The 23,544-nt window shown below is 40.6% G+C and overlaps 1 protein-coding gene across 2 annotated transcripts in view; it reads right to left on the minus strand.

Moving 5' to 3' along the window:
• LOC308132089 (single-stranded DNA-binding protein 2) overlaps positions 1–23,544 on the minus strand; it is a 55,907-nt gene that overhangs the window by 23,818 nt on the left and 8,545 nt on the right. For both annotated transcript variants that reach the window (XM_080499044.1, XM_080499043.1), the window contains exons 2-4: positions 6,921–6,993; positions 3,404–3,465; positions 3,068–3,152 (exon numbers count right to left, since the gene is read on the minus strand). In XM_080499044.1, coding sequence (XP_080355170.1) covers positions 3,068–3,152; positions 3,404–3,465; positions 6,921–6,993 — 220 coding nt within the window. The remainder of the gene's footprint in view (positions 1–3,067; positions 3,153–3,403; positions 3,466–6,920; positions 6,994–23,544) is intronic.

Consider the following 23,544-nt stretch of genomic DNA (forward strand, 5'->3'; position numbering starts at 1 on the left):
CAATAACATTGCATCTCTGTTCACTTTGTTCATCAGTCTTTTCTGTCTTTCCTTTTAAACATTAGATTACTGTATAAATGTCCTCGAAGACCATCCCCATACACTCACATTCATTTACAAGATCACTATCTGCATTTCACAACTGCGTGCAAAGTGTCACACGAGTATAAACAGACTGAACTACAAATCGGACTCTCACAAAACCAACTGTATCCACACGGAGCAGTTTAAAACTGGGCGAGATGTGCAAATGAAGTCAAAAGCCTTGTTACAATACCATCAATTACCAAAGGAAAGGGACACAAAGATGATGCGAATGAACTCCTACATCTCCTTTGCATTAATTAGGACTTCACTGAGTAATTAGCTATCTGAAAATAATTACCTTGAAAATGTCTGATTAAATTCTCCATCAGTCTGAAAGTCAGGAGACTGAAAGAGAGACACAGGCATCAAATTAAGGCGTGCTACTTTTTCCAACGACATCCAGCACAGTTGTCCCTTAATTTTTTTTTTTTTTTTTTTTAATTGAGCTGCAGATATGTGGGTAGTACCTCTGATTGGATCTGAGCAGCAGTGCAGCATTGGAGCAGTTGATTGAAAGTGACCTTGGTCTAATTACAATTGCTCTAATTATAATTCTCTGATTACATCTCTGCAGGAAATGTAAGAATAAGATGCTGCTGGTGGCCTTTGCTAATGACGCTAAGATTTATTCTGAATGATTTCTGAATTGAATTGATTTTGATCGGGTGAGTCAAAACAACAAGATACTGCTGTTGTCATCCTGACTATCATGAGATTTAATTACTGTGAATATGTTTGGGTTTTTTTTGTTTTGTTTTGGAGTCTTTAGACATGTTTCAGATAATTGTGTCAATCAAAAAGAAGTGTCCAACTTTTTCTGTTTAAAAACTAGTTTCTCTTTCATTCACTGGCTGTGTTGGTCTCCCCTCCTCTCCCCTCCTCTCCCCTCCTCTCCTCTCTGTTTGTCTCCAGGCTGAGGTCGCGCTGCCCTCCAGCTCCCTTCCCCGGAGCCAGGATGACATCATTGCATCGCTGCCACGTCCTCGGAGTGCCTATTCATCACCCTGATCATCATCACCAGCATCAGCAGCATCACCTATGTATGCAGGCACGCGCGTGCACACACACACACACACACACACACACACACACACACACACACACACACACACACACACACACACACACACACACACACACACACACACACACTACAGTAGGGAGATAAAAGGGGAGGGGGGGCCCCACCGGTTCTGCAGGATTGCAAGTTTTAAGGAAAGAGGGGAGAAAACCACAGAAAAGGAGAGAGAGAGAGAGAGAGAGAGAGAGAGAGAGAGAGAGAGAGAGAGAGAGAGAGAGAGAGAGAGAGAGAGAGAGAGAGAGACGAGAGAGAGAGAGAGAGAGAGGAGATCCTGCTGGGGTAGGCAGAAAGCCCTGGCCTGTGCACCAACAATACATCTCAATAAACCACTGTACAGACAAATCTGATGAATCAGACTTTTGGCTTCAGAGGGAAAACAACAACAACATAAAAGCAGGAGAGGAGACCCCCTGCTCGCCCACACAAACACCTTGAGAGGGGGAGCCACACTTTCTCTTTCTTTAGTCACTCGTTCATTTGGAACCTTCAGAGCTCTGGCTCTGCTCAATGTATTCCAGTTACTGGATGGTGCGGGACTGAACCAGCTCATGCCTCGATGTGCGGGAATTACAGCAGTGAAGTGGAGTCACACTGAGAAAACACAGCAAAAAACAATGTTTCCCCCACACGGATTGATGTCTTCCTGCCCAGTCGGCTCGTCAGGATAATGCGATCACAACAGTTGATGTCGACGACGTGCTGCATTTTCGGGCTGCTGTGCTTCAGCACAGCAAAAGTTGTTAGTAGGAACCCTGAGCAGTACAGCAGGATCTCCACACTTTAGCAGACACTGCGAGAAAATCTGACACCACTTCAGAATAAAATACTCATGCTGATGAGAGGTGTTGTTTTTAAGTGTCTTTAGTAGACAATAATTTGTTTCACCATCATTATTTACAGTGCACACTGAAGTTATTAACATCAAACACGAACTTCATTAAATTAACAAGGACACATTGAAATAAAAAACTCTTTTGGAAGTTTCACAGGTATTTTTTAATTTTAAAACTAGGAAAATCATTGGACTCACTTCACTTCAGTGTAACAACATAGAGTTTATTACTGCCTCTTTATTTCATAAGACAGAATTCAAATATTTTGGCTTGTTTCTTTTCATACTGCCACATGAAAATATACAATTAAATCAAATCCATGGGCTCGTAGTAATACACAATATTAATTGCAATGCACTGTGAAGTAATGTCTTAATACCATTATCAATTTAAATGTGTCACTTTGTAATGTAATGCGTTGTGGTCAAAAGTTCAGAAGTCTCATTACGGCTACTAATCAATTAATTAAGTCATTAATCACACCAAATTACAGTCTTGAGATCGTCTCCATGACAGGCGGATGAAACTGTTCGTTCATGCTGTCATGTTCCTAAAGTTTTATACAAGCTGCTGAGCAGTGCTCAACTGCCATCAGTGGAAATATAGACACTATTAAAGGCCCGAATATGACACAGACGCCGTGCATATTTAGGCTTTTTATTGAAAGGTGACAAATTAATCCAGTGAAAGTTTGTTTGTTTGAAAGCTTTTCTTGTATGTGAGCATATAGAAATATTAAAATACAATTCACCGAACAAGAATTTTAAAAAGGCTTTTGCAAATATAACATGATATGTCAAGGCAATGGTATTTCAAGGAAAGACAAGAATAACAAGTACTGATTAATTACTTTATGAGTGATGAATTCAACACTATAAAGGGATAGCATATATTTTTGTGTCCATTGTATCAACATATTCGAACTGTTGATATTTCATTATGTATGGCCAAATATTGAATGCGTCATTTATTATTTTCAAGCTCAAAATGCTGCAGTAAGAGTACCGATGTGTCAGAAACACGTAAAATAAGCAAATAAATAAAACAATGACCAATGCAGACTTACATAGTCATGGAAGGCCTTGGCCTCACTGGAGTGTTCACATGTGTCTCTTCTTTCAGGAGCCGCACAGTACAGGTCCCAGAAAACACTACGACACACAGAAAACCAGTCCTTACAGCATTGTAAGGCATTTATTTTTTTTATTTTTTTATTTTTATCAAATCTGCTGAGATGAGTCGGAGTTGTTATATAATTGGAGGTGATAAATGAAGTAAAGACAAATAAAAACAGGAGCAGGAGAGTGATCTAACTACTTCATTCAGTGGCATATGTGATGGCGTGAAGGAAAACAAAATTAAGAAGAATGCATCGTGAATAATTAGCCAGAAAAACACTCACCACCACCACGAGTGGAGGAACCCCGGAGGTTCTCCTAATGTGATGTTCTTCTCCCATCGGATCTGGACACACACACACACACACACACACACACACACACACACACACACACACACACACACACACACACACACACACACACACACACACAGAATGAGACACACAGAAACACGCTGAGCATTAAAATAAGCCTGGCATCTGAATCACCTGCTTTATAAGGTGGAAAAGGGTGCAAGGGAATTCTTACAACACGCGCTATTATGTAATTATGTTGTGATTCCCAGAGATTCATAAGTGGATAAGTGGGCTTACTTCTGCCTGAGAGCCCGTCAATTCACGAGTACATGAAAGTGTATGTGCATCAATGTCTGTTTCTTCGGCTTCCTTGAGGAAGAGGTCCGATACATGCAAACACCCAGAGGATCCGAACCGACCAATCCAGTCTACTTGTCAAAACATTACCTGCCTTTCTGTGGCCACTGACTTTCACTAATTTGATACTTCATTCATCAAATCCATTTTCTTTCGCTTTTCTTTTAAAATTTGGTGGATGAAACTCGTTTGTTTGAGTCGTTATCGGAACCTTTCAAAATGCGTTTCAAATGCTCCTCGTCTCTTCAAGTGCAGCACTGAACGTCACTGAAACTGGTGAAAAAGTGGGATTTTCCCACTCAGTTGAGGTGGGATTAGATGTACACCTGGGTGCATGTCTTTCCTCTGTGTGCTGGCCCTGTCAGAAGGAGGTGGGGGTTCGAGTCCAGTAATTACTGACTGTACCTGTGGTTGGTCGTTGTCTGTTGTTGTGGGATTACAGTATAACTAAATGTATTTTGAAGAGAGAATTATCCCATGAATGCTTATCGAATTATTAAATTCAAATTAGGAATTGTTATTTCTGGTTAATCAGAACAGATCGTTCTTATATGTGTCTGTAGGCCATTCCTGCTCACATAAACCCATAACATATGTTTTGGGTTTCACCTTGATCAAAAGCTCTTCTCTGCCAGAAAAAAAGTGGAGATTAACTGTTCAGGACCGGTTAGGCCTTTAGATTTTAGAATCATATACTTAACCAAACAGCACGTGTAGGTAAACATCTCTTTGTTGTTAAACTATTAATCAAAAATTATTTGCTCCATGTCACAATGGAATTTTAGGGGGGAAAAAAAACAAAACAAGCTCCATTTTCACAACTGGTCTGTCAGTGCAGAGCAGTGTCTGAGCAGCATTTGAACAGTGAGAGTATCAGTATTGGTCACTCCCAGAACTGAGGTGGAGGGTTGGAGGGCTTCAGTCACTTTTCACATACATCACACAGACGCTTGAGCTGAATCCATCTGCTTTTATACCTTTATCAAGGTCAGTGATTGTTGACATCACCCACAGAGGGGGCAATTTTTCTTTACACACACGCACGCATGCACACACGCACACACACTGACAGCCTGACAAACAAGTGTGAGCAACAGTCAGACTATTGCTATCACACTGTGACACTGGTGTTTAGTCTGCCTCTCCATCAACAAGCTTACATCACAGTATGACCTCACGTTCATCTTTTTAAATTGCTTTCGCTGAAATATTTCATGCGGGTTAAAGACTGCCCACCATTGTACAACCTGCACAACTCACAGTGCGAACAAACGGTAAAATAACAGGAAAAACTGAATCACTGCACTTCCAATCAGAGCGTCCTGACCTCAGCTGCAGATCAGACACAGTGACTTTTAGAAGGAATGTCTTGCTTTGAAGTTTTGTTGTGGAGGGTCAGGAACTGCCTCAGTTTGTTTGCCCCACATGCTTTCAGTCTGAGTTTGCAGCTCAAGTAAATGCTCTCAGTTAATTTGAAACACTGAAGGCAGCCGGTCATGGAACACATCATGACAACACGATTCTTCTGCCTCTCAGTTGCTCAAATGGTGCAAAATAAATGCAGGATGGTATGACGTCCCAAGTATCTCAAATTTAATTGGCTGGAACTCAGTCTACATAAGACTACAGACAAGTTCAGGTCGGGACACATCCGAGTATGCTTTTTTATTCTCGCTTCATCTGGAAAGCATAGGGAGGAAAAAACAAAAACAAAGACTGTGCCCACATATCCGGTCCTCTTCTGTTGTGCACTCCCAAGAGATTCCTTCATTTACCTCCACCATGCTATAGAGATTCTTTTAGCAAGATTACTGGCAGATGTAGGCTGTGTGTTGAAAAAGGGCACTGCAGGACAACTCTGTATTCATTTCTGCATATATTCAGTTAAAGTGTAAGCTTTTTTTGTAGTAATCTTTAGACCATGCAATCAGTTTGATCAGTTTCCTGAATATCATTTGGTGTTTACGTTTAGGCGCCTGGCTCTTAATTGTGAATGATCATTCTTCTTATTCCCCGGGCCTGAGGATATGTTGCAAACCAATGTGAATGGTGAATGTAGATCACAGGCCCTTTCAAAGCCTGGGTTTACTCCACCCCAATATTTCATGAAGCGTGACGTTCTGGTGTAATGTTTACCCTGCAAGTTTACACATATGTCTGCACGAGGACTGTGTACAAGGAGCTGTGTATATACTTGTTGCACTCTATGCTAACGTGAACCCCCACTTGGATATAACACCGCCTATCCTTTTCATCGCCGACATCTGCGGAAGAGAGAGCGAGTGAAACATGGCAGGAGGGAAAGGGTGTCAGAGAGACAGTGTGCATGTGTGTGTGTGCGTGCGCGCAAACACACACCAAGTCAGAGTGATGAAAATCGGTGCCAGCTGATGATGTAACCTTTTTCCATCCTCCTTTCTTTGTTCTCTTCCTCTGGCCAATGTACAACAAGCCTCCAGCCAGTGTCTCTCACGTTGTAATTTACCATCATTTATAGCCAAGCACAATAATCAGCTGACCTCCTTCTCACCCCATCACCTTTTTACCTCTGAAAATGTAAAGTGAGAACAAGCTTGCATCTGATAGAGAGACAGACGAGGAAAAAAAACCCACAGAAATGAAGTGAAAGGAACAGAAAAAAAAAGACAAGAGTGAGGTACAATGAGATTGACTGAGACAGAGCTGTTGAGCAGATCAGACACTGATGTCAGTTGAAGACGTCAGCTACTCCCTCAGCGTCATAACTCTTCCTGTGCACCGGCTCCAGTCCCGTCCCTTTAAATGCAACACTCACGTTAAAAAGCTTGCCTGCTGCACTAACCTGTTGGCTCAGCACAGTGAGGCTGGGCTAATTCAATTAGCTGCTACACTTACTCGACATATTGCATGAGGGTCAGACCACTCTTCGGGGCCGACACATAAAAAAACATGGACTGTGTGCTGAGGCACACACAAGCAAGCATGCATGCGCATACACATACACATACACATACACATACACATACACATACACATACACATACACATACACATACACATACACATACACATACACATACACATACACATACACATACACATACACATACACATACACATACACATACACATACACACAGAAAACAGAGGTTTTTTTGTGTCTTACCTCCGATAGAAAGGTCTGTGCCGACTTCTGTGCTCCTACATGCAGCAGATACTCATAAACATAAAGAGCCAACCTGCACATAAATAAAAGCACAGCAGAAGAAAATAGATCAGTTTGGTATTAAAGACCCACACAGTAACATCACAGTGAAAATAAGTCAAACAATTTCACTATGAGTAAGAAAGACAGACAGAAATGTTCTTTTTAGAGAATAAGTCAAGGAATCCTGAAAATAACAGACATTCTAAATGATCCATTAATCATATTTAATGTTTATTGCATGATTACACAGAAAATAAGATGAATGCATACATCAAAATGCAACCTTACGAGCTAAAATCATCTCCGAATGCTAAAAATCATTCGGGGCCTCCTTTAATGTCCCTGCGAAATCCACCCTATATATTTCTAAACCCAAAATGAAAGAACAAACAACTAGGCGATAAGAGTAAAATGTCTGCTTGGACCACACTGTGCAACATTTCACCTCTGTGACTCGGGCTCTCCATGCACTTCCTCTCACGGCTTTGATCACAGTCAGGAATAATTACAGGCTTGATTTGTTAATCAATTCTCCTCCCAGTGTGTCTCTGGTGCTACTAACACCAGTCTAGGAAAGGAGAGGATGGGGGTGATCTCCTGGTCTATAAATACAAGATAAATATTGATCCAGGGAGGATCAACAGCAGATCTCACTGACTCTTAATGGCACCATGCAGATTTAAAGATTAAGGCAATGTAACAACATATAGTCCCTCCACGGGGTTATAAATAATGGAACATTTGTGGAAAGCATTGCATTATTGCTTGATCCTTACATTGTTGCATTCCACTCGGAGGTTAGACTGTCTATTCATCAGTCTTCTTCACCCTCGCCTCATGTATAAGGTCACAAGAAGCTAAAGTCAATCCTCGATGATTCAGGATAAACTGGAGAGGTTACTAGTCCATCACCGGGAAAACACTGAGAGAGAGTGTCAAGGGCCGTTTAGCTTCTCCAAATAACCTACCAAGCACGTCCTGTATTTGTACAAGGAAGTACCTGCAGAAGCCCTATGCAAGCATTGGGCCAACGTGGAAACTCAACACAGAAAGGTCAACGGGCTTTAAGTAGGGATGTATTTGCTGTGAGGCCACAGTCCTTACCACTGCACCAAACTTCTGCTCAGCACATTCTGTATTCAGCCATATTAGAAAATGTATGCATCTGTATTGCAAACTTTTGGTGAAATGTCAGTTATATTCTCTACTGGATGATCTACACATTGTAAGGTGAACGATAAATGATCCAAAACCCAAATATAGATATTTTGATGAAATACAGTATATGTAGCAAAAGAGTTGTGATACGACACAAGCTTCGGTCTGTAGATGTGTGTGAGTGTAAATGTATTGAGAGACCCGAGACGTGGTCATATCAGGACAGCCGCAGTCCTCCAGCCCCCAGTGAAAGGTGCTACTAGCTTGCTGTGGCTGATCCAGACTCCCATATCGAGGTAAAAATAAACTCCCCAGACAGCCCTGTCTGCCTGTCTGAAGATGATGGACTGCACACCTTTCTGTTCCGCACACAGGTACTCGGTCTGCTCGAACCCGCCCCCACCCCACCCCACCCTCACCCGTCTCGTCCAGATCCATCTTTCTTCCTCCTCACTTTCATTTTGACCCTCTCTTCTTCGTCCTCCTCTCAGCCTCGCCGCTTTCCTCGTTCTCCCTTTCAGTGAATAAGGCCATGTTTGTTTAATTATGAATGGATGAAGGGAACCTCGTTCTTTCTATCTTTCTCCTTCTCTTTCCATCCCTCTATCTCTCCATCCCCCCGTGGCCTGGCAGTAATGTTTAACCAGAGAGATTGAGACAGAACGTATCGCGGGGACAAGGTTAACGGAACAATGAGAGGCTTGACAAAACTCTTGACACCTCGACAACTGAACATGAATAAAAGATGTGCCTTTTTTTCCTTTTTTTTTGGAGGCACTGTACAACTCTGAACATTTCGAAGAACAAACTCGCACCCTCGCTCTGTTGTGCATCGTTTTCCCAGTAATCCTGTCTAAATGTGTCACTCTCTCTTGTGAACGCCAGCGTCAGCTGCAGCAGCATCAGGACAGAACTACTTATTAATACTGAAAGATCTCATGTATCTGCGGTTAATACATTCCCCGCAATGATGACGCACCTGATGGGCTGCATGAATCAATTCATTGTGTCAGTGAGAATAAATAAAGAAATGAAAGCGTGTCCTCAGCACGCATTGGCCTGTATCCCCTCAGCTATCTATTACCTTACAAAACACGGCTTGGCATGGTAGCTGCTTTTGAGGCAAACTGAAAGGTTTCACCTCGGATTGATTTCACAGGAGCTCTAAGATCAACCTTTGGTCCTCACTGAGAGACAGCCTCGGGGAAAGGTAAGTGAGGGAACTTAGGATACGTGGTCAGATGAGGGGCAGCAGAGGGGACCAAGGTGATTCAGTAAAAGAAAAAAAAGAAAAGACACATTCCAGTGTTCCTTATAAGCTTTGGACAAGAAATGAAAGCAATAAAAAAAAAAAAATGAAAGAATTCCTCATGCATCTGCTGTTTCTGACCTTTAATGCACAAAACAACAGTATATCAGTCCAAAAAAGCCTTGTTTTTTCTCTCCTTCCTCATTCCCGATGCTCACCAACAGTCATCACTGCTCAACAAGAGCTGATAAGCAGACCGCAAACAGTAAAAGAAGGCACTCTGGTTGCATTGAATTTCTGTTGAACTTTAACTTAAAAGATATCGAGAAGAGGAGTGATAGGCTTTGAAAACACTGAACGCCTCCATGCTGCTCTCTCATTGCTGAGTTAACACTTGTTCAGCTGAAGCTCCTGCTGATAACGACACATGCGACTGACAGAGTCAAAATCCTGAGCCCAGATAAAAGTTGGAGCAATAAACCATGGAGACTCCTCAAGGTTAAGAATCGGCTTAATTTGTCACATTAAAAAAAACAAACAAAAAACAAACAAGACAGAGACTATCTTTTCATATAGCAGACTGTGATCTCAACCAGGCAGGATGGCTTGAATGATCAGGTGGACAAAGGGTAGAACTAACTAACTTTCTCCTTGAATTTGAATCAGGTTTCGCATTGTGGGACTCCCATTTAATTAAATTCGTATTTTGAGCCGACTGATCCTCGCTGCTATGAATTTTCAGAAGTGCAGACATCTACAGCAAGCTTGAACAGTCAGACAGTGAGTTCAGAGTAATGAAGGCAGCAGGCTGAAACAGTGACCAGCCTCCATGCTGCCTTGTTACTGAGCTGGAGTTGTTGATGCTGAGCTGTGCTACAGAGATGAGATCAGGAAGGGGAGAGCGCCTCGGAGCTCAACCACAACCTCACTTTAAAGCAAACCCGTGAACCTATTTTTCCCCAGGATCAGCATTTAGGAGACCAGGAGATCGCTGCTAATCAATTTACTGCCATGGCGATCAAAGTCTGGCAGAGCTTCAAATCACGACAGGCGATGGCTTTGGCGATTGGATTCACCTCTAATAGTTTCGCTCCAGATTATTTCACCCCTGTTAAAGGTGAATTGGAGAAGCAGTTATACTTTTGAACAGGATCAACATGTTAAGCAAAATATTTAAAAGACTATAGTAATATCTGAATAGGAAATCTATTTAAATGTTGCCTAAGAGAAAAGCACAGGAATAACATAAATTCTAGAAAGCATAGATGTTCTTCATCAATGAAGCATAACCACCTATTTAAACCTATTTCATATGGCAATAAAATTATTGGAAAAATTTCTCCTGTTACAGTTGCACACACATTTTTGGAAAGTCTTATTGTGAAGTACATTTTATAGGTTAGAAATAGTTTTCATATTCTGAAGATATCTATTGGAGACTATATGCAATAAAAAGTACAACTGTTCTCTAACTAGTTTGAAGCTTTAAATTAGAAATATATGGTGAGTATATAGAGCATCCGTCTGGTCAGGTTCAACATTATTTACTCAGAGGGGGAAACTAGTTCACAAGCAGAGAGAGAAAAAAAACAAAAACTCAGAACATAAGAAAGAAGGAAACACATACAAATGTCTCTAAAAGTCAGTAAAAATACTGATCACTAAAGAGCAAAATATATATATATATATATGTATATGTCCAATAACAGTCATGACCCTTCTGTCTCGAGAAACCTAAGTTTGGATACATATTCATTCATTCATTCATTCATTCAAATTTGGCCAGATGATGAACAACACAAATTTCTGTAGTTACCATCTCTCTCCAATATTATTTAAAAAAAGGCCAGAATGTACAAAATATTTCACATAAAAAGTCAATCAGTTTTTAATCATTTGTCAAATTAATGTATTATTTACCTGGATCTAATCCTTTAGTATGTATTTTTGTTTGAGTTGCCATTATATGTGGAGTCTTTAACTTTACAAGTGTAATTTATGCTTATTTATATCTGCAAATTTACCCGTATATTATATTCAGTCTATGTCTCCAGCTGGGCTACTCACATATCCCCGAACCACTAAAAACCTGAATCCACTTTACTTTTGGTCTTTGGTTTCTGACATGCTTCCTGCTCTGATATGCTTACGCTGTTTATTCTGGTATTAAGGGGTGTGGCCAGGAAACCCAAAGACATGAGGAACAGAGGCACAGTTGTTTTTTAGAACTAAACCCAAAACAAACCAAAAAAAAAAAACTGTCCAGCAAAGGGTTGAAGCAATGATTATACGCTGCAATACACACACTAGACGGTAGTTCCAGTAAATAATGATAAAACAATTCTCAAGCATATCACATGTGTGACCTTCAAGCTGTATTTGTACTCACTTCCACAGAGGAGAAGCCCTGTATAGTCGTTTTCCCCTCTAAATGAATTTGTCTTATTTGGACAAATTAAATTTGGGTGTGGGCAGTGGCAGGAAATTGTCTCTTCCCACAGAAAGAGATGAATACAAACTGAAACCTAAATAGACATGTTGTCTCGTTCAGCATGTACAATTACAAAATATAAATAGTACTGTAGCGTACGCTATGAGAATTTAATTTCCCGAATGTGAATACTAAATAATGCATGATTTAGTGGCCAATAAAACATTTGAAATATTCTTACCATATGGATAGAATATTTTGAGCCAACAGGTGGCACAGTGGTTACCGCTTTGGGGTTCAAATACTGGCCGGGGGGTTTGCATGTTCTCCCCACGCTTGTTTTCTTTCTGGGTACTCCACGTTCATCCCACAGTCCCCAAAACATGCATGTGAGGTGAATTCGACCTGTCCAGGGTGAATCACTTGTATTTACTCAGGATCGGCCCCCAAAACCCAAAAACCCTTAATATGATAGAGTTGTATAGAAGCTGGATGGATGTTGACCAACAGTGACTTATTTGCACCATCAGGATACGGAGCCTTTTGGTTATTATGAAGTCCAGAGGGAAATGTCCCATTGCATTTGCCAGCTAATTCCTTTGTCCATTACTTGGAGCTTGACATTACAAACCTACTCAGTTCAACCACTTATTCTTTCTGGTACGTTACCAATAATAAAGCCTGACTGTCAGTTTGAGGAGTTGTTTTAGGCCTCGCGGTCAGCGGCTCACAGAGAGAACATCCCTGGTTGGATTCCAGGTGAGTGGCTTTTCTTTGATGAGTTTGTTTGTTCTCCCTGAGCGTGCAAAGGTTTTCTCGGGTTACTCTGTTTTTCTCCCACATGCAAAGACATGCATTCCGGTGAGTTTGTGTCTTTTTAGTGAGGAAGAGTGTGGAAGTTGTAGTCTGTCCCTCCGTGTTCGGCCTGCTTTGGAGGGTGTACCCTGTCTTCGCCTGCAGTCAGCTGGGATCGGCTCCAGCGCTCCTGAACAGGATATAGTAGTATGAAAGATGGATGAATATAGATTGATGTCATTTTAGGCTTCTCTGCTCCAACTTGCCTTGTAGAAACACCATTTTTTACCTTCCAGTGAGATGGATTCCCACACATCCCCCGCCACATGGTCAATCTACTCTCATTCGCATTTCAGTATTTATGCCAGCCCCGGTTCACTCATTCCTAATGTTTTCCAATGGAATGGCTCTATTTTAGCTCTATTTAACACAGTATAATTTTGTCAGCAAATTGTATGTGATCTTAATATAATGAAGACAAAAAAGTGCAAGACAGAACAGCTTTTATATTTGAGTATTTGTGTTGACTATGTTGGCCCCATTGCAATATCGATAACGTTATCTCATCTCTCTCTTGGATGGGTCTATTGAGCTGATTTTCTGTCTGCTCAGCCATCTTGGATTTTTTTTTTTCTTTTTTTGTACTGTGCCTCTCTTGCTGTAAAACCAGTCAGCTCTTTCTGCTACCAACCAACATTCAAAATGAAGCTTTAATCAACTGCACACCACAAAGAAAAGACTTTGCCTGACGGGTATAATTTACCAGATGTGGAAATCTTTCATCACAATCAGACTTGGGCTGTCTCAAACTGAAAAGATAGAACATGCTGAAAATACTGAAGTTCTCAAAGCAAGGACATTCCTTTAAGGACATTCATTTAAGTTTTGAAAACTGCATCAATGTCACTCCATTAAATAATGCCAGTCGAGCATCTCTTAAGTTTGCTATTTCAGTAATGTATTAATCTGATGCAGGTGCTCAGTCCCACCACCTCATCTCGACTTCCAGGCATGATTTCTGCCCCTTAATTAAATGTGGGTCAATAACTACTTTGCTCTAGCAACCTAGCATTTCTACGAAGAAGAAATGATAAAGCTAAAGGATTTTATGTAGCTGACTACCTGAGATGTGATCAAATAAATGTGTCACACAGAGAGAGAGAAAAAAATCAACTAATTGAGATTCTGTGCTGCGGTTTCACCGATATAACTGTGGAGAAACAGTGGCGGATTAGAGCGTCGGTACGGTGTCAACCAGGGATTAACCTGCAGTGCCTCTTATGAATGGGTCACACACAGGTTAACCACATGTTCAGTGAAGTGCTTTACACACAGACCTCTTACACTGAACAATAGCATAGGGTTCATTTTATTGTCAGGTTATGGTAAAATATGATTATATCCTTGAGTAAATCCCTGAACAGGAGAAACCGGCGCTGCTCCCTGTTTAAAGGGTTTGATGCCACAAATCTGATGATTATTAACCAAACAGAATACTAAGATACTGTTCAAGGGAGTGGTGTGGTTAAATCTAAATCTAAAACTGACGTTTTCTGATCTAACATAACCCGTAGATTTGTGGATATTAATTTACCTTAATACACACAAAGAAGATCTTTATTTTAAACGTACAGGGATTTTGGCTCTCTAAGCCATAAATGAATGACAACAATGAGTGACAGGAAACAGCCAGAAGCTGAAGCATAGCCTCATCTTGAAGTCCACTACGGAGGAGAATTACAAACACAGAACTCTTGAGAAAAGGAGTGACAGTGTGAGAGAAGCATAACGGGGTGAGATGAAGGGTTCTGGTGACGTGACGGGAGAGAAGAATGGGGATTGGAGAGGCATCAAAAAATTAAATGGGAAAAAAAAGACAGATGGGGAGGATGGAGGTGATGGGTGAGGGTGGATGAGCCCCCAAGATGAGGACTTGTGAGATTTGTAAACTTTCATATTCTAATGTTGAGGATTCTCACTGAGCCGTGTCTCAGTTAGCCAAGCACCCCGCTGTGACCTCCTTCTGCAAATTAACACAAAACCCCGCAACAAAAACAGCCAGGCTAAACTAGTCCCGGTTCTTACCGTTTTCGAAGAGAGAAAAGCAAGTGACTACACGCTGAGCTGAAAACACAACATAGAGAAGGGACAGAATAAAAGATACATCAGCACTGTATGCCTCGGAGTACTATACACTGAATTTCATTATATTTTTATAAATGAATTTCAATGAGCTCTCTGTCAGAGGTAATAACAATGGCAAAGTAATCCTGGCTTGAACTAAGTCACCGTCAGGAAGTTATATACTGTAATTATCTCCTGGATATGCTTACCTACCACAAAGGGCTAAATTACCACCCTAAATCTCAGCTGTGTGTTCACAGTGAAGAATAATTCTAGTGAAAGTGACACTGTGAAGTATCTACTGAGAATTGTAGTATCTTTGAAGTATGTTGCTTTTGAATGAACAAACACAAAATAATAAAGCAATACGACATAACGCGACTCTTCCAAGTTCCCCGTAGATGAAATGGCAATAACACTTTACAATAACGCAGTAAACTCCAGCTTGGTGAAAGTCCCAGTTAAAGCCCAATATCCAACACTTTGCTTCACTTGTGTGCTGTGGGTTAATGAAATAACCCATGAGGTGTCTTTCAGTCAGTCTTGCCATCTTAGTCTGAGTGTCAAACTGCTTTTGTAGTCCTTTATGCCAACGCAGCGCATTTGGCAAACGTCATAATTTCTAAGACTTTTCACTTTGCCGTGTTTGCAGCAAATGTGACTGATGCAATACAGACAATGACAGCTGCAACCACAGTTACCAGAGCAGCCCGTACAAAGCAGTCACATTAAGATGAATTAAAGTCAGTATGTTTCCTTAACTATCAGTCAACATGCAACATCGGTCAATCTCATATAAATAAAAAGTATCCAGCAACACACTTTCTGATTATGAATGCAAATCAAAAGAATTGGTGTCGTGTGTCTGTAATTACAAACAAGCTGCAATTGTTTGTCATTCACATAAACCTATTGTTTTATTCACAATAGGTTTAAGCTTATAATTGATCATTTGGTACAGAACAGTAATATTTAGGTTTTTTTTCTTTTTTTAGTTGTTGAATGTAACATTTTATATATTCACCAATATTAAACACAATGAGCTAAAAGTGTCCTGATGTCTTCTCAAGCACATTTATCATGTGCTTCTGCCAAAATTAACACGTTTCACAACTTGCCCCATGCAGCTGCTTTTACCTTGGAAAACAAGTTTGCCCCATACGCTGATGTTTTTGAGTCAGTGTCCACAAAAAAGTCAAGTGAGGGAAACACTGAACACCCCTATCTAATCAACAACAGAGGTATGACTTAGACTTTACACACTGTGCCTTTTAAGAGGTATCGTTTTTTTCAGGAGAAGAATGTTGCCCCATTCTTGCCCGCTGCAAGTCGTGAGCACTCAGGTCTTCTTTGGCAAAGTTTTAGTTTAAGGATACGGCAAATATTTATATTAGTGAAGGGAGTGGACTGCCAGTAGGATATTCCAGCACTTGTACTCTTCTATCTATTGTCGATGGTGGGATGGTTTATAGTAGAAAATATAGCATTTCTTTAAAAGAATGGCAAAACTATCCAATTACTGTCAAAGAGACTTTGTAATAAAAAAAAAAAAACATACTGATCTGTTGCCACTATAATGCTGCTGTACTTGTTGATATTTCTTTTTTCTTTTTTGGTCATACCACTTAACTTTTAAAGCTTTTGTTGTCTTAAGTTCCAAATGTTTTCGACTGATTTCTGTTGTGTCGCGGCTACAAAACTGAAAATGAGTAAATATTTTTCATGGCATATCACATGTCATACTTTCAATATCTGATCTGGTGACTTTATAGTTTCACAAAAAATAAATATGAGTCTAAATATGGCTTTTTTTATATGATAGCATCTAATTTGCCATTTTATGAGCAGTAAAACTTAATTTATAGTTGGAGTAGACACATTTGTGATGTGTTAATAGTGATAAAGACATTAACAATTTAAAAAAAATTATAAATGGCATATTAATATTCTACAATACTATACACAGAGTCATGTATAATATCTAATTTCCAAATTTGCTTTAGCATTAAAGTAGCATGAAAGATAGGCAGTCAAGCAGCGTGGCAGTGTCCTGAAGATACCAGATTGACATTTTTCTCCTGCAGCTTTCTGTCACTTATCAGTCCACACATACTCCAACACCCACAGAAAACTAATATCAGCAAATGCAGACGCTTTTTGATCTATCGCTGCAGCTCCGGTTTCGGCTTCACCTTTATGCATTTACACCTCTGGATCATAAAACTGTATCCCAAGGTGACTGTCTCTCTTCCACAAGACAGTGGTGCAAATATGGATAGTTTGGATTGCTTTCCTCCTCTTTGTTTACGTCCACATTCAGAGACTGAGTTACCGTCAGTGAAAGTACAGATCAGATACCTGTCTCTGACATAGAGGCACAACCATCAACATTATCATCCTCATCATGGTCAGTCTTTACTGATGCCAGGCGACCTCTCAATCTGCCGATTGAGAATCTCAAAGCACTGGCAGCTCGGACCCCTGACAACTCTGGCGAAAATAGAGAGGGACCCTACCATGAAAGAGAGCGCAGTGATCAAGCTGCTGCCCCTGCTGAGGACAGCCCCGTATGTGACAGCCAAACACTTTCCCTGATTAATCAAGCCTAGCAGCGGGGCTTTATGTGCCATTAAGAGGCCTACTAAATGACTTCACTTCATTCATTAAAGTGGAGCATCCTCTGCGGCCCCGCTTGTCAGACAGACAGACAAGTGGAAGCTTGGAGGGAGATGATGGTGGGGCAGCAATGAGGGTGGTGGGGGCACTGAGGCAAGATAAACAACGACAAATATAGACCCATTACAATGCTGAATAATTCATCTTATATGCAGGGCTTCAGAAAAACAACGGAGGGGGGGGGGAAGAGAGACCAAACAACCATGAGGATTATGAAGCCTTTATGCATTGAAGAGCATCTGCAAAACAGCACTATTCATGCACACACCTTGTCTGGAAAAGGTACAACGGGATGGGATCATAGCCAAATCACTTTATATGGAAAATCAGGTTCTGCTGGACTAATCCCTGATGGATTTTCATTAAGAGAAAGTATAGTTTTAATGAATCTGTGCAGGGGAGTTGGCCAGCTATAGCTGTGAGTGAATTAACGGTTTGAAAGTGGAGTATACAGGGTTTGCATGCTTCATTTGAGCCATTGTTTCACTCCCGCTGCAAGCATAGAATGCATGTATGCTCAGATACCTACTGTTAAACAGTACCGTGAAACTAATGCACAAACTTTGACAATGACAACTTGTGAGAAGACAGACTCAATGATACCTGCCTATGGTATGAAGACAGGGAGCAAAGACTAGTAATTTAGCAGTCAACAGAGATATAAAGATGAAGAGATGTGGCGAAAGATAAAAGCGATAAGGATTAGCAGCAACAAGAGATCCAGGAGGGAAAAGAAAGGGGGAGACCGAGGTAGAGAGAGATGGAGAGCGAGAGAGTAAATGATTAATGGGAGCTTGGAGGGGAGGTCAGGATGCAGCAGAAGAGGAGTGATGCTGCTGCCTGTGAGCAAAACTGAAAAGGACAACATTATGAACAGCCTTGCTATTGTCACATCGTCCGTAACACTGGGCATGGAAAAAGGGGAATATGACCACAAATAACCTGAAAAGATGGAACAGAAGTGAAGCTGGTGAATGACAATTTCTCCTCTTAGACTGGCCCGAATGATTTTGAGACGCTTTATGTACATATTTATATGGTTGCAAAATACAACTACTCAAGGTGGGAATACACTGTACAATTTTCTCAGTGAGCAAATCGTGGCAATGTCATTTGTTGTCACTTTAAAACTGTGATCTAATATCATACAGTGAGAACGGTTTGCAGACATCTGTTGTGGTGTGTGTGTGTGTGTGTGTGTGTGTGTGTGTGTGTGTGTGTGTGTGTGTGTGTGTGTGTGTGTGTGTGTGTGTGTGTGTGTGCGTGTGTGTGTGTGTGTGTGTGTGTGTGTGTGTGTGTGTGTGTGTGTGTGTGAGATAATCTAGTGACATTGTCACAAATCTCACAATCACCATCTCACTACACGGCGCAGCTACTATGAACAATGGCTTCATATGACTACTTACAACTAAGAGAAATGCAGCATGAAAATTCTCTGCTGCACCAAAACAAGAATTTGCAGATTCTCATGGAGGCAAAGTGCTGGAGCACGTCCATTTATCTTGTCCATAAATGTTCCAAATACAAAGGCTTGATTCTTGGTCAGCCTCATTTAGAGAAAACACAAAAACTTACACGAGATCGAAACTTACCATGATACCAAACTGTACAAAGACTTTCATTGGACTCGTTTAACTTTGTGCATTGTCTCAGTCAAATACATGCCTTAAATTAATCCCCAACTGGCACCATGTTGTAGCTGTATCGCCAGCTGCTCACTGATGCATTTCTAATTGGCATTTTTGCTGATGGTCACAAGTTAAATCTATATCCTCCATTACCCTTCCACACTTTCCCCTGGGATCGCTCTAATGGCGCCTGCTAAAGACTGAGCACTTGAATAGAGATATTCTTATAACGTATATGCTCTCCCTGACGCTGCCTGGTCTCTGTGTGGACTCCAGTAGCTGGCTTGGTGAGTAGCACAGAGTTGAGAGGAGCACTGAAAAGTTCACTGCAGCTTTGAAGATTAACAAACCACGTGTCATAATCCGACATGGAAACAGCCTGTGGAGAGACATTCGTAGTCAAATAGATCGTGTTTTATCTACTCATGTTCCATGTTTTGTCTCCACTGAGATGGTCTCACATCCTGCTTTGCTGAGCAAATGTTTGTTGTAGCCCTTATCCGTCTCACTTCCACAACACATAGTAATGCCCTGAGCGGAGCTTTGGCTGGGTGACAGGCCTGAATGCTCCAACACAGGCTTGGCAAAGAGCAGCGCATCCAGCGCTGGCGAGGACCGACTGGGGTGAATGAAGCTGGCTTACTTTAGCATTGTGAGAGAGAGGGTAACCAGAAACACAATGAAACTTCTCATATGTTAGCAAAAGCTAACGGCATTTGAGAGAGAGAGAGAGAGTGAGAGAGAGAAACAGTGTAAGGAATGAAGGAGCTTTCAAAGCAGTGAAAGTTTCTAGAGGCCAAAGGTAAAATGTCATGCGTAAAAGCATAAGTCAAAAGAATGAGGCTCATATCCTGACAGAGAGGAAGAGTCCTGCATTCTTTGGCTCACCTCAGCACAGACCTCGTGTTTACCTTTCATTAACTCGAAATCCCAAAATCCTCTCCTTACCCTCCCCACTCCTGGGACAGTCCAATACATGGTGAAAATATAAGCTGTTCAACAGTCACTGCAAAGACAAATATTAAAATAACAAAGATAATATTAGTCAAGCGACACAGATGTTAAGGTTTTAGATTTCTAAATTAAGTATCAAATTCATAACGACACAACAAAGAAAACCTAATCTTCACTTTTTGAGAAAATGTATCATTTTCATTCGATTTGTGCAGATGGACAAACCAGTCCATTGAGAACTATCACAAAACTGACTTCAGGAAACTCACAGAGAAGCAAACTACAGGACAGAGGCTGATAACTTATCAACATGCTATGACCACAACTCTAACTGAACTTGTATATCTCCACCCAGTGCTGTAAGGATAGATCGCCATGGGCTCTTATGAGGCGACACCCACAACTCAGAGCATGTGGAAAACTGACACAACACAAGTTTCACAAAGAAAGCAAACTAAATGTTCAAGGAATATCCTTTGAGTTCAACAGCTCGGTATCCAGTTCATAAAGAAAAGTTACACAACTTGAAAAGAAAATGGAACCGATAAAGACTAACCTTGAAGTTTAATGTCAACAAGCTGAATATCAGACCTCAACCACTGAACATTCTCTTTCAAGAAAAATATATGTCTTATTTTCAACTACATATTGGTGGCATGCTCAGGAATCTGAATTAGTAGGTTTAATGTACAGTATATTGGTGGGAGTTACCATATGCAGGTTATTCTATGCGTGTGTGTCTGTGCGTGTGTGTGCATGCACACGCCCCAACGTACACAAAACTCGTTGGGATAACTGATGTACTGAAGGTCCGTCGAAGTGACTCCTCTAGCTGTGTTTATAAATATACACGGCTGGTAGTTATTTACAGTAATTTCTTACAATCAGCAGCATGAATAATTAATTATCTGATGTCTGGTCTATAAAATCTTCTCCAAAACATTTCAAAAAGACGACACAGAAATGCACAAGACAAACACATGTGAAAGTCTCACAATTTTAATGCAACCCTTCGCCATTCAGAAGAAACCATTAATAATTACAGCAGGAATTATGTTTGCATTAACATTAACCATGGCTAATTGTCCATTTTGCTCAACATGTTTGAATTTTTTTTCATATCGACAACATTCCTGGCATCAAATGATTTCTTTCTGTTTAATGTTTTCACAGTCGAGCGCATTAGCCGCAGAGTACAGAAACTAAAGCGTATACCTTTTTAATGCTTAATTTTGTGTTCAGAATGTGTTCTGAACACTGACTGGTGGCACATTTGGCAGGACATACTCACAAGCTCGCATGTGGCAAACAGCAGATTAAAGGAGCTGCAATTAAGACTGGAACAAACAATACATTAGGACGCATCCCCTCACCTCATAAACGCACAATCAGACAAAATGAAACAGTTCTTGTTCTGTCAGCAGTGCAGAGACTCGACTGTCTCACAGAGCAGACAACAATGCCCAGGGCTGAGATAACAGGAAATGCCAGCTTATCAGAGTGAGAGAGAGAGAGAGAAAAAGAGAGAGAGAAAGGAGCGTGATGGGTAAGCTCGGTTTACCAGTCATGGTACTGAGCAAAAAGCTGTGTCCTTTATATGAGGGTCTGCCATTTTCACATACATTTCAGTCAGTAAGATTTATTTTTATTTATTTATTTTCTTCTAAACAAATTTAGTTTGTTTGCAGAACGTGTAAAAAGGATAAATCAAATAAAAGCAGAGGCAAATTCATCACTTTCTTAATTTGAGTTCCATTTCATTGGCTTTGATTTGTTTAGATTGAGTCACCTCTCGTGGGGAGTTTGTTTAATTTCACAGCTGAAAGAACACCAATGATTTTTAGGAGTGTTTTTCTTGTTCAACTTTCTCTACAAGCTATTACAGTAAATCTCGAATGCAATACAGCCATAAAGCCCAGAATATTAAACTGCTGTTTACAGAGGGAACTTTGATAGCAACACTTAGTGATCATACAAGGTTAATTACTGTATTCTTTATTTTCACAGTTTCTATGGAATAGGGAAGTTGCATAGTGCACTATTCAGGTGCAAATGTAAACTACAACCCGACCACACCCAAAGCACCATGAATGGTCTGCAGCAGTGGAACCCAAATTGGGGTTGAGGACATTCTTGGAGACAGAGATCACCGGGCGGGTGAAAAAAAATTTGATCTTCACTTGAAAAACGATCAAAACAGCAATCTAGAAGTGACTTGGTAAATTGCCAATTCCTTTGTGATGTTCATGGGGGGGGGGGGGGGGGTGCTTTGGGGGTACCAGGAAAAAATGATGTGAAACCACTAGTATATAACATTATTTTCTTTTCAATTATATGATTGGCTGTTTTGCACCAATAGTCCAAAACTAAAAGATGTAGGAATCACTTTATTATGCTTAATAATTCAATTGAGGTATAAACTCAGCTCAGTCGGGGCGAGGCGGAGATCTTATATACCACCAGGCAAACTTGATTATCCAATTCCAGACCTGCAAATTATAAACAAGTAAAAGGACTAATACACATTTTTGAGAAAATATTAAACACTGCAGTGAAATGAATATAAAAAAGAAGGAGCAGCGGCTTTGTATTGCAGCTGACCTGAAACCTTTTCCTGTCCTGAGTGGACTGTTCCACGAACAAACTTCAGAAAGAACTCACTTCTGCTGCACACATTTACTTCATTCTGCAGTGTTTATCATTGGGAATATTTCCCTTCTATCGATGCTGTCATTCAATACCTTTTCTTTTTTTCAACATTCAATTACACACAGATGCACAGATATTGCTGTATTTTCTCGCTTGATCCATTGTCCAGTCGTAGTTATGCAGGACATGGAACGTGATGGTCAAGGTCTCCCTCCTCTCCTGCCAGCTCTGCAGGCCGTCCGGTAGCACAAAGTCATTGTTAGGCTCAATACAATACGACATTCCACAATCAACAGCAACGTCTATAAAAACAAAGAGAGAAGGAGTTGACTGGGAGCACTGCACTGCTCTAATCTTATAGGATTAGAATTCCTTTCTACGGGACTCTAATGGAGCTCTAGTCTTTTGAACAACAAAGCTTGGAGATGAGATTGAACAAAAAAAAAACTGATACAGATGAAGGCAATCTGAGGCAATTTAGGGAAGAATGTGACGCTATTAAGACCTGCACGGAGGCTCAGGATGACAATTATTTTGCTCTGCAACACCAGGTTTTTCAAGTCTGCAAAATAAATTCTGCACTGAAGACATTGAGGATTATGTTTATTATTATTATGATTATTATTATTATTATTATTATACTACGACGACTATTACTACTACTACTACTACTACTACTACTACTACTACTACTACTACTACTAGTACTACTACTACTACTATTACTACTATTACTAATAATAATGATAATGTTTACCCTCCCCACTAAATTGAAAAGTCAAGACTATGTCAGCAACCCTGAGCATAAGGAAATACTGCTATGGATTCAAAGGACAGAAAGTTTCATTGTGGACTTTCCTGGGATCAGTAGGCAGGCAGTCTGTGGTACTTTTATGGGGAATTAAAAGTGAACGACTT

This window comes from Blennius ocellaris, assembly GCF_963422515.1.
Source record: "Blennius ocellaris genome assembly, chromosome: 7".
Classification (NCBI taxonomy): Eukaryota; Metazoa; Chordata; class Actinopteri; order Blenniiformes; family Blenniidae; genus Blennius; species Blennius ocellaris.